The following is a 13012-nucleotide window of genomic DNA, read 5'->3' on the forward strand; positions in this document are numbered from 1 at the left end:
AAAAATACTGACTTCTTGACCGGATATAAATGTTTTAACGAACTTAACAATTAAATTAAGACACAAGAATAAAACTGATCATAATTCCAACACAAATAGTGTATATAAAATCAATCGCATCGATTGTTCGGCGTGTTATGTTGGGCAGACTAAGGGCTGTATTCATAGTCGAAGCTCAAGGTAATGCTTAAGACTGTCTCGGTGAAAATGGTCTTATTTAATTAAGATCATCTCAAGAACAATATGATTTACAGTCGCAATATAAGGTGATCTTCGTCGAGAAATTCTTCTTTGAGTAATTCTTATTTGATATAAGATTGTCTTTACGAAGATGTGCTTAAGACAATGGTTATTTATGATTCGGTTATTTCCGTAATATTTCCGTTGGATCCTCAAATAGAAATATTGGTTCACTTTTATAAAGTAGTTATACTATCTAGTTTAATATTATTAGTCGTGACTACTATTAAACGTTTTTGGAAGCGTTCCGATATTCACTGTACTCACCATACTCACAGCCAGAGATCTATAGCAAGAAGAAACACTAACTTTATAGATCACTTCCTTTTAGAAAAAGAATGCCAGAGACTCATTTATTATTAAATAAAATAGATCAAACTAGCCTTTTATCGATGGTAGTTAAAATAAAAATCCGCTTTATTCTTGGGACGTTTTGATTGTTGTTTATTACTTTCCGATCATCATCAGCCACTAAATTAACAAAGAATTAATTATCAGTATAAAACACGTAAAACTTAAGTTAACAAAGTATGATAGGGTGAAAATCAAAAGCTTATACACACCTTCAAAACAATTGCACGCTACTTTATGTCATCAAACAAAAAAAGTCAAATCGAAAAATAATTTCAGGAAACCAAAATTAATTATGTAAACAAAGTCAAACATAATAAATTATGTCAAAATTGTAACTAAAAATTATAAAGTCAAATAATAAAAAATGAATAAGTACACAACAGCAGCACAAATACGTAAACGATCATCTCGTGTAACATGTCATGTACAAATAAACAAGAATATGTGATAAAGGCTGATACACAGGCAAAAGAAACGTCTTCAAGCAAAAGGAAATTATTTATTATTACAGATTTATTTATTTCTTTGTAAACGTCAAAGCACATGCATATGAGTAATAACTGTTCCAACAAAAGCTGTTGTTTAAGACGTCTTCGGACATGTCTTGGCGAAGATCGTNTTATTTGTCAGTGTATGCGTGAAAAAAGCCTTTAATGACTATGAATTTATGATGAATAAGGTAATCTCAATCTCATGCTTAAATAGATTTATGAGTCATATTAAGACGCATCTAAATAAGATCATCTTGACCAAGATATTCCTTAAAACGTTTGCTCAAGTTCCGTCTTATTTTTGACTATGAATCTAGAGAGCGTCTTAAGACTAAACTTACGGCAATCTTAAAAATAAGTACGGACTATGAATACGACCCTAAGAGGCAATTAAAAACAAGACTTAAAGGATATATTAACAATATCAAACGTGATTCTTCCCAACTGTCAGTAATTTCAAAACACAGGACGGATCTCAATCATTCTTTCAATTAGAAAAATGTTCAGAATTTAGATCGTGAACCTAATTATTATAAAAGATTGATTTCCGAGATGATCCACATAAAGCAACAGTCACACGATTTGAATTCTGTTAACGATTTAGAATTATTTGACACTTCAATTTATTGAATTGTTTGCACCGTTAAGCTTACCCCGATAAACAATCTCTTTGGAGGGAATACTTGTATAAATCTCTTCCTTCTTATCTCCGACTCCAACATCTGACTGTGTGGTTCTAAGTAAATTATTTGTGAAATTTATTTTTGTGGTACAATTACTTTGGCTAAGTACTCCTTCTTACTGTATCATTATAGGTTGTCATCTAAATGGTAATTACACTTTTTTAACATATTTTACGGACTACTTACGTTCCGGATTTAACACATTTTTTACATGGATGACTATCAACTACTACTTTTAAGTTGCGTTACACTTTTATATTGCGACTGCTTCTTGTTTTTGACATCTTTACTAATTAATATTTTACTTTAATTATTGTATTATATATTTGCGACTGAAGAAAATTCCAGGTCGAAATATTTTGCAGTTCTTTCGAATATGAAAAATAACTATATAAAAATATAGTTTTTTTATTATTCAAATTTTGATTTGGCTCCAATTGACCTTTATTATTTTTTCTAATTTATATTTACAACACGAGAGTTATTCAATTATTAGCAATAATTACAATAATTACAACAATTTTTGTGCTCAGGCTATAAGACCAAGTTTTGTGCAGACAGATATTAAAGTTCCAGAATTGAATATGAACATTACAAATGTCGCGAAAACCCGACGAACAAGAAGTACCAATTGCACAAAAATAGAAAGAAATGATATAAGTTCGGTCTGTAAAACAATCACTACGATGTCTAGAGCACGAAAGAGGAAAGGAAAGTTACAAAGTTTTGTTTCCAAAAGCACAGTTACCAAGAATACAAGTTTTACAAATAGAAAAAACGTAAAAAGACACAGACGTAAAAGTAAAATTAAATTTGCGTGTAACTTATCTTGTGAAAAAGTATATTTCCGTTAGAAGTACATTCTTTGCTTTACATTTTTTTAGTACGACATTTTACTATGAATCATAATGTTATTCATCCACAGTCTATTCCTATAAAACATTCAAAAAAGACACAAGAAATTGTAGAAATTTTTGATAATACTACATTAAAGAGTAGTAATTCTGAATTATCCAGTAAATATTCTAAATTTAATAGACAAGCAAAGACGATAAAAAAACAGCATAATTTTAATATTAACGTTAATCAAAAGATTCAAGACCAATTGCCTTCTGAACAAAGTGATCATAAAAATCAATGTTATAATTCAGAAAATCAACAGTTGCATTTATTGAGCAATCAAAATAATGTAAGGTAATTTTCTGCATTTTTACAATAATAATATTCATAATTACAGTAATAGAAGATAAAAATAAAAATTGTCTCACTCTTTGTTGTGACGTTCTAATAAACTTTTTTATAGAGTAATTTCTGAGAATGTTCAGCAACAAGGTAAATTCAAGAAGTCTTCTATTAAGTCTTCTCCATCGATACAAAAAAGCAAACTGCATCAATATGAAAATGCAGTATTTAACAGATTTAACGATCCGACTTTTACACCTAGCTATGAAATGCCAACTTTAGCGTCGAGATTAAAACGTTCAAATAAGTCATATTTTAGCAAATTTAACTTCCGGAACATTCCTTTTGTAGTAGGAACTTCGGTAACACCGAGTCATAATCTTGGACTAAATATTCAACAAGTAAGTCACTTACAAAAACAAGAAAAATTATTGCTGTTCTTAATATTTTTTTTCTAAAATCGAGACAGGTATTGAATGTAATAAAGATGAGGCAGCCACTAGCGAACGATATTGCTCCATTGCTGATTCAGAAAGTTGGTAAGAGTATGAATCCAGTATTGAATTGTTTGGAGCAAATAAATGATCAATGTGAAAATTTGTTTTTTAACTCAAACCAGCAAATAAGTAAAACTTTTAATAATAAAGTAAACCTAAACATGAGCAAAGATAAAAACTTTTCTATACTTAATTTACAAAATGTAGAAAAAACGCAAAATGTTTGTGTACCAAATATCTCTGACAACGCAAAACTGCTTTCTGAAAAAGATAACAATAATGCTAAACAGCTCTCTAAAGAGGAAAAAGATGAGCATAAGATTAAACGACAATTTTCTTCTATTATAAACATACTTAACTTACCGGTATATACAAAAGATCAGAGAGATATTTCCGGAAAAGTTGTAAATAAGGTAAATTTCGAAAATATTAATGGAACAGTCGTATTGTCGTATATTTCAGCAATTTTTAGTAAGTTAAACATTGTATATATGTATAATGATATGATGCATATTTTGCAGTACAAAATCGGCAATTATAATGCGCACATTTCTGTCTCGCGTAATTCTAAAGAAATACGTGATATTTTGACAAATATTTACAATCAGTTTGAAGAAATGAACAAGTAAATATATAGGCAAATTAAATTTTAAAATCTAAAACCTGAAAATTGTTAGAAAACACACATTTTTATTATATCTTTTGATTTATAGAAAATACGAAAAACTGCTATCAGAAGTGGAAAAGTCTAACGACAAATCTGTAGCAAAGAAGCTATCTGTCTTAGAAAAAGAACTCAATGTAAAAGAAAAAGAAATTAATGCAATGATTGGCCTTTGCAAAGAAGTAAAAATCGTTTCACGTATATATATATGTATATCACTAATGCATTTCACATAATTCTTAACATATTGCAAAAACAGGTGATGGTGCTGAAGCAACAAGTGAATATGTTGCGCAAACAGAACAGCCCCGTTTGCACAGAGTTAGCCAAAGACATTTCTTGCAAAACTCCTTTTCCCATATCAATTTTATCTGATAAATTGCAATCGATAAATTCGACGGAAATTTTCGACGAAAGAAAAATTTTTAGTGTAACCCGGAAGCAGCCAGCTGCTATACAATTGACTGCATTGTTGCGACAAATTCAGACCTTTCATAAACAACTGCAACTTGTATTGTAACACTATATATATCGAGTTACGGTAAATATCATAGTAAAATTTATTAATATTAAATTTCATTATATAATAGACTTCTATTTTTAAATCATATAAAAATTAGAATGAAGCTAGCGATACGCATTTTTGCTTGCTGTATTATCTGCTGTATTTATCTGTTTGCTGTCGTGTATGCAGCGGTGCTGAAAGCAATCGGTGCAACACAACGATATAAAGTTGGCACTGCAAACTTAAAAGTTGCAAGCTTTTAACTGGAAGGTGTTTTCTTTTTGTTTGCGCAATAAATCAACGTTTCTAGTAGATCATATTTCATTTTATTCGATACTGCGTGCTATCTCATAGTAATAGTGTATAATATTCGTTTGTATGCATGTGCTGTTGTATGTAATTTACATATGCGCAGAATTTTATGTACTGTGTGTGTATTGTGTGTGCCTCTATACATATAATATATATATATATGTACATATATAAGTTTAACATTTTTTGTGTATAATCGCCGAAGGTAGTTGCTTCTTTAAGGTACCTTCTAAAGACGGATTCTTTTTTGTCGTTGCGGCTCGCACGGTTGATTGCAATTATCAGTTGCAGCTACGCACGACAATAATAAAGAAAACTAATTTGTGTTTTTTTCTTTCTGTTTGACATAAAATTCTAATCTTTCTAGATATGTTTGTTAGAGATCATTGACATGAAATATCTAGTGTGTGTCCCTCTTTTGTTTTTACCAATTCATTTTTACTAATTCGTAATCTATCTAATTCTGTTTCTGTCTTAATATTTTTTCTGATAAATAAAATTTTATTACTCTTCTCAGTGTTATTCCTGTCTTTCTTCTAAGTATTCTTTCCGGTGTTCTGTCTTTTTCTTTTAAAGCAACTGTAGAATTACACTATCCATCATTATGTTTAAAGACACTATGCGCTACAAAATGTATCTTATTTTTATACATATATATATAACGTTATTATAAAATGTTATTTTAAACCTACAATATAATTAATCTGCCTTTTTTTCTATTCTAGATGAACACAACTTAAGTGTGCCCATAAGAAGTAAATTTTTATATCGAATATAAATAAATTTCCTGCTGACAGCAATTCTTTTATGTAGAATAAAATTGAAAGAAGATGAGAAATCGACTTTTATTGTATAAAAATAAAAGTTTTAATATCACTACTTTTTCAGTTATTTTTTGTTTAGTCATAAATAATTACTGCTTTGAATTATAAGATTAATATTTCCAGATGAAATGTTTAATTATATTAAAATCAATTAGTTGCTTTTTATTTAGCTTTTATTGTAATAGAACTTTTTTTTGTGTTCATTACAAACACAAATATTTTTCTTTCAATTATTTTTTCAATAAAGAATGCTGTTTTATCTGATTCAGTTATAAGATTTTCTCTCTCTATAGAAATCGTCAACTTTAATTTCTTCCTATATCAGAGGAAACGGTAGAAAAATCATTTCTCTTCATGTTTACTCTTTCAAAGCTTTTACAAAGAATAAATAACAAACTTAGTGAGTACTCTACACACACACGCGCGCGCACACACACACACACACACACACACACACACTCTCTCTCTCTCTCTCTCTCTCTCTCTCTCTCTCNCTCTCTCTCTCTCTCTCTCTCTCTCTCTCTCTCTCTCTCTCTCTCTCTCTCTTCCTCTCTCTCTCTCTCTCTCTCATTTTAACGCAAATATATCTCTCGTTATATCACAGACTAAAAAATGCTTTGGTCTAAAAAATTATTTTCTTTTTTTCTTTTTTGTTTTACGCATTCTTTTTAATTAGATTGAATACGTGTTTTGCGTTTATACGTGTTTGTAATCAATTTTGTCTATGTCAATATGTCAGTATTTTTAGAAACATACATTTTATCTGTTGATGTGCGAGATTAGCACTAAAAATGAAGTTGTTCGTCAATTTATATCTTCTGTTTGATATTAAAAATTCAATATAAAATTCATAATATGTACTGAATGTGCATACTTTATTTCTTTAAAAAGCAATGTGTGATATTAAAAGGTCGTGAAAATTTAAGTATAGTGTTGAAAAAAAGTTTTCACAAAAATGTTATAAAATAAATTCTTTTCTAGAAGTATCTTAATAAAAGAAAAGTATTATCACGTTGCAAAAAGTTAAGTAAAGTTGTAATTTTTTTCGATTTTTTATTTTGATTACATATTGAAATTTCCGGTCTTGGAAGGCTTTAATGATCAATATCATTATGTAAAACGCCAAAATTCCTTCAGCGCAATTGCAGTTGCAAACACAACACTTGCAAAGCGTTTCTTTTTTTTTTAATTTTTATTTTTGTATGTCAATTAGCAAACTCTGTTAAACTCAAGCTATTTAGCACCCATTGAGTATTGAGATTGTGTGAAAAAAATCGATCAAGTTGAATTTTAAGGCGTTTTTATGATAGAGTTTCTAGTCGCGCGGCTGTGTACATATATTATGAACGGCCTTAAAATCGTACTTGTACAAAAATATAAACATAAAACTCAACGAGCTTTTTTTTAGTGAATATTCTTTCTTTTAATACGTTATTAAGATCGTAACATTTTATAGTACTCTACAATAATACAACATGTGATATCTCTTACAAGGTACTTACATATTCCGAGTAATCGCACAGATTCGTTCTTTACTCTCTCAGCATTACATTTTAGTAATTATTTTAAGATGATAAAATAAATATCATATTTATTATTATTTACGCATCATTATATAAACCTGTTTTATTTTTGTTTTTTTAAATATCAATACAATATTGATCATTGTGAGATGATGTCAACGGTTTTATATAAACAACAAAAAGTGAACAGAATATTCTCTCCCAATGATTAAATAAAGTAACTTTAATTTCTTTCAAAATATCGATATAAAATGTTGTGTTTAACTGTAAAATAAAAAAAATATTTAACAATTAATAATAATGAGATTAAGGCTCTTCTAGTTATAAACTATGCAAAGTTTTGAAAGGTTCTAGGAGCCTTACGCTGATGTTTATTGCGGAATAATAAATAAATATATATATACATGCATATATATTTTATATTATACTTTACGTGTAGATTTATACACATGAATTTGAAACGAAATTTCAATTTATAAATTCATATAGGATGCTGTGCTTGCATCACGTATATAAGGTATCCCCGTTTTCCCCTCTAACTAATTTTAAAATAGTGCGAAAAACATTCCTTGACCAGAAGTCGAACCGGGAATCTCCGGCTTACCGTGCCGTCGCCTTCCTAATTCGGCCACCGAGGCACTTAGAGTTTTTCTCGCAATACACGTATATTCTCGATATTGAGAATTCTGAAGATAACGTCATCTTCGACTGGCGTGAAGTAAACATTTAATAATAATGAGATTAAGGTTCTTTTAGTTACAAACTATGCAAAGTTTTGAAAGATCCTAGGAGCATTACGGTGGATGTTTATTGCGTAATAAATATACATATATATATATATATATATAGGGTAAGTCGAGGGAAGATAAACCGTGTAGGTGAGACGGACCACGTGCATATTTCCTAAACCATTTGTTAGATGTCAGCGTGTATTTATGAGGTTATTGTTAAGTGTGTATTTACAAGCAGGAAAGTATTTATGTGAATCGCATTTGCATAACAGGTGAATATTTTGTATCTCTAATTTCAAGTACGTGTGAAAAATTCTAGCTCATTACTTTTTGTTTCTGAAACGTTCAAATAAATACATATTTTCTTTTCAGTTTTTCGACATATTCTATCACAATTTAAAACATTTTTAAAGATTTCCTATGTAAAAATTGTCAAATATTTTCTTTCCAGATAGCACAATGATGTTTTTAAAAATATATTAAAAACATAGATATTGGACGTTTTGTACATATTTAAAATGTTCAGATTATATTTTTAGACATTTTTAGAATATGCTAAAGATGTTCAGTGTTACTTTTCTGGACATTTAAAAATTGTCTATTTTGAGTATCTAATGGGCTACAAATGGATCTATGTAAAACGTTTTTCTCAATTCAAATAGACATATAAGATAGTAACAAATAAACTCGGATTTACATTAAAAATAAGTAACATATTTAAGTGCAGGAGAGAACAAGATCACGGCACTAAGCAAGTCGGACTGATCACCTCAATTACAAGAAAGAATGATATCTCTAATCATGTATTTGTGTTAAAAAACTTAATATATTGCCGAATGTTTAGAGATATCATTTTTTCTTGTAATCAATCTGATCCGTTGATCACCGTTCTTTGTTCTTCTCTAATTAGTACGTTAACTTCCTTAAAGAAATTAAAAACAAATTTAAAGTAGGTAATACAGCTACATACATATGTCAATTTGCTGAACAAGTAGAGCGTGAGATTAATTGTCACGCGCTTGCCACGCGAGTTTGAGTCTTGTCATGGTTTTTGTTTTTCTCTTTAGTTTTTCTTTTTATTTGAATTTGCTATTATTTTACACTAATTTTTCATTTTTTCACAGTTTTTTTATTTTCAATAAAACAATGTTGAAATATTAAATAATAGGTCGGATTTTATCTTTTAATTATATGTCGGTTTTTAATTATTTATTCTTATAATTGTAATAACTTTAAAATATAAACAAATAGAAAATTGTTGTAAAATAATAATAAAATTTAAACAATAAGAAATAAAAAAATATAAATCACAAAGAATTAGTACAATCATTAACATTATGCTCAACTACTGCGCCATCAAATTAATTCGGATTTAGTTCTACAAAACTGAAGAATATTGCGCAGCATGTATATCAAAACAAAATGGCTTAATAAGATGAACATTTTTAAAATATTCAAATATAAATACACTTTATACGTCTAATAAGGTAGATTAAGAAAACACACATATAATATTCATGGACGTTTTGACTAAATAAGACTCAAATTTAGACATCCGATGGATAAATGATGTTTCATTTGCCCTATGATTTATTACGTAATTCGATTTAAAAAAAGTGGTCCATCTCTCCTCGACTTACCCTATATTTTATATTATACTTCACGTGTGAATTTTTACACATAAATTTGAAACAAAATTTTAGTTTCTAAATTCATATAGAATTCTGCACTTGCATCATATGTAAAGAATTCTCGCTTTTTCGCAATATTTTAAAATTAGTTGAGGGAGAAAACGGGGATACCTCATATACGTGATGCAAGTACAGCATCCTATATAAATTTAGAAATATACATATATATATTTTATATTATATTTTACGTGTAAATTTTTACACATGAATTTAAAACAAAATTTCAATTTCTAAATTTATACGGTGAATTTACCCATATATATGTATTCTATATATGTATTCTATGTATGTATATATTATATATAATTTGAAACAAAATTTCAATTTCTATGTACATACATATATAGAATACATAATACATATAGAATATGTATAGAATATATATAGAATACATATATAGAAATTGAAATTTTGTTACCTATATATATATATATATAGATAATTTTAGTGCAAGATTTCGTCACATAATTTTGTAAATGTTTTCCTATCAGGGTATATATATATATAGGTAAATCCACCGTATAAATTTAGAAATTGAAATTTCGTTTCAAAATTATGTGTAAAAATTTACACGTAAAGTATAATATAAAATATTTGTATATATTTCTAAATTTATATAGGATGCTGTACTTGCATCACGTATAAGGTATCTCCGTTTTCTCCCTCAACTAATGTTATATATATGTTAGCGTCAAAGTCCGAAGTCCCGGCAATCTTAGGATTGACTAGTCAATTGTCATTTCGGTAATTACCGAAGTAACCAAGCGTTTTAGGCAAAGTCCAAAACAGTCTTTTTTTTCGGGTTTTGACTGTTGTGTTTTTAGTCAATCTCAGGAGTAACTAACACGGCTGGTCAAAGTTAAAATCTAAAGAATCAAACCTTAAGCTGCGTACCGTTTTGCGCATTTATTTGTACTATACATTACATGTACAATAGGTACAATAGATCGGAGGATGCATCAATCAGACTCAATAGGATAGACTACCCAGCAAACACAAAGTAACAGTAACGTAAGATTAATGTTATAATTTCCCACTCAATGATGTAACTCCAATGTAACATGTCTTGTACGTAGCAGTTACATTGTTGAGTGGGAAATTGTAACATTAATGTTACGTAACTGTTACTTTGTGTTTGCTGGATAGTATTAAAACAAGACTAACTCTTTCATGTTCTTTTTGTTGGTGTAGTAAACGTGTAGGCAGGGGGGCTGCGCCTGTACCTCCCTAAATTCTAACCTAATCCTAATCTAAACTCTTCTTTCTGCACTCCCCCTCGCAAAATTTTCACTGATTTCTATTGATATTATAGTAACACAGGTTAGAGGTAGGTTAGATTTTAGGGGGGGGGATGCAGGAGGGGCGCAGCCCCTCTGCCTACGTGCTTACAACACCAACAAAAAGAACATGAAAAAATTAGGATGCGATCCCATGCACTGTTATTTTTTGCGTAACGCGTAACGCGTAACTAATCAAAGAGATTACGTGTTTAATATGTTCTATATTTTAGTTTTTACGCGTTACGCGTTACACGGTAAATAACAGTGCATGGGATCGCACCTTTAGTCTTGTTTTAATATTTGTCTATCCGATTGAGTCTGATTGACACATCTTCCGATTTATTTTGTGCCCATCTGAGATTGATCAGTCAAAATTCGAAGTGATAAAACAAAGTTTTCACAGAGTTTTCAACTTTGACCAATCGTGTTGGTTACTCCTGAGATTGACTAAAAACACAACAGTCAAAACCCGAAAAAAGACTGTTTTGGACTTAGCCCAAAACGCTTGGTTACTTCGGATATTGACTAATCAATTCTAAGATTGCTGGGACTTCGGACTTTGACGCTAACATATATACATATATAACGAGTATATATATATATATATGGGTAATCTACCGTAATTTTAACTTTTGATGGACTTCCAATACTGATAAATCTAAGTTGTTTTTTATATGCACAAAACGTATTTTTTCTTTGTATATTTTTTGAAAATAACTATGTATAAGAATACAGGGCGTTTGTATTATTGCTGGAGTTTAAAAGTACACTAAGTCGGTAAAAATATAAAAAAATCTTACAATTTATTTCGTCTCTTTGTACCTGCGCCGTGTTATATAACACTTTTGGGTAAATGTACCGAATAGGAGAGCCCTTTTCGATTGCTTTGACCTTGACATATATTATAAAAATTATCATCCTGAGTAAAAATAAAAACGTCTTAGCCGTCATTTGTTGTTTATTAAAAAGTTGTAAACAAAAAAATTTTTATCAGTAAATTATCGTTTTCTGACACCGTATGTGTTTCACAAATAAATGTATAAGTATATATTTTTCTAATATATGTATGTGTTGCACACAAATACATTTAGCATACAACACAAAGCTCACTGTTTTGTTTTGGTGGTTTCCCGGTAAAAACTTTTTCATATATACTTATACACAAATTAAAATAATTATATCTAATTATGCAAATTTATATGCCGAATATGTCCATACAATTTTATACACAGAGAATTTCTTTTTTTAAGAAAATGACTTCAGAGATATTTCATATCAAATTACAAAATAACTATTAGTATCATGTTAGATACAAAAAAATTATATAAAACTAATTTTTACTATATTTTAAAACAATTTTTGATATATAATCATATATACTCATACGCAAATTAAAATAATTATATCTAATTATGAAAATTTATATACCAAATATGTCCATACAATTGTATACATGAAAAATTTTTTACCGGGTTTGCTCGAGCAGTGTGTTATGTAGTTCTATACATTATCGTATATGTGTCGTAAAAAACTAAACACATAAGTTGCATTGAACCTCGCTTTGCGTGGAAAGTATACGCGTTGAGCAGGCCCTATCTTCGGGGAGGCTCATCATCAAGTAACAAATAGGCTAGTTGATAGTGAAGCTCGCTTTGCAGAGGAACCGCCTCCACGAGTTCACTTTTCATGCAATACGAGGAAGTGGGCTCCTCTTGCAGGGGTTTTATCAAATAGCCCATTTTGTTACTTGATAATGAGTCCCCTGTAAAGAAGCCTGCTCAACGCGTACATTTTCCACGCGAAGCGAAGTTCTACATCCACGATGCGCATTGATTGTCAATGTACATTATTATCGCAGGGATTAGTTAGATTATTTAAGAGAGGGGAAACAGACAAATAAGTTATGACATTCTCCTGCTTATATGTGTATGATAGTGTATGATATGAACAAAATATTTACTTCTCAAATGTACACGATGTGGAGAAACGAGGTTTTACTTATGAAACTTTTTTTGTGTATAACTTTTTAATAATA

General features: G+C 29.5%; 1 protein-coding gene across 4 annotated transcripts; it reads left to right on the plus strand.

Moving 5' to 3' along the window:
- The first annotated feature begins 1191 nt into the window (after positions 1-1191).
- LOC109861287 (structural maintenance of chromosomes protein 3 homolog) lies at positions 1192-6191 on the plus strand. Of its 4 annotated transcripts, XM_020440864.1 has the most exons (11): positions 1192-1825; positions 1901-1915; positions 2302-2569; positions 2653-2962; positions 3072-3351; positions 3420-3489; positions 3655-3860; positions 3969-4072; positions 4161-4293; positions 4371-4652; positions 5654-6191. In XM_020440864.1, the coding sequence occupies exons 2-10, from the start codon at positions 1913-1915 to the stop codon at positions 4629-4631; spliced, it is 1635 nt and encodes a 544-aa protein (XP_020296453.1). In that variant the 5' UTR covers positions 1192-1825; positions 1901-1912; the 3' UTR covers positions 4632-4652; positions 5654-6191. The 4 variants fall into 4 exon arrangements, with proteins under 4 accessions (XP_020296453.1, XP_020296450.1, XP_020296452.1 ...); XM_020440861.1 differs by having other exon boundaries at positions 3420-3860; XM_020440863.1 differs by having other exon boundaries at positions 2302-2547; positions 2694-2962; positions 3420-3860.
- Positions 6192-13012: the final 6821 nt, after the last annotated feature.

The sequence above is a fragment of the Pseudomyrmex gracilis genome, unplaced genomic scaffold (assembly GCF_002006095.1).
Source record: "Pseudomyrmex gracilis isolate BER0280 unplaced genomic scaffold, ASM200609v1 scaffold_676, whole genome shotgun sequence".
NCBI lineage: Eukaryota > Metazoa > Arthropoda > Insecta > Hymenoptera > Formicidae > Pseudomyrmex > Pseudomyrmex gracilis.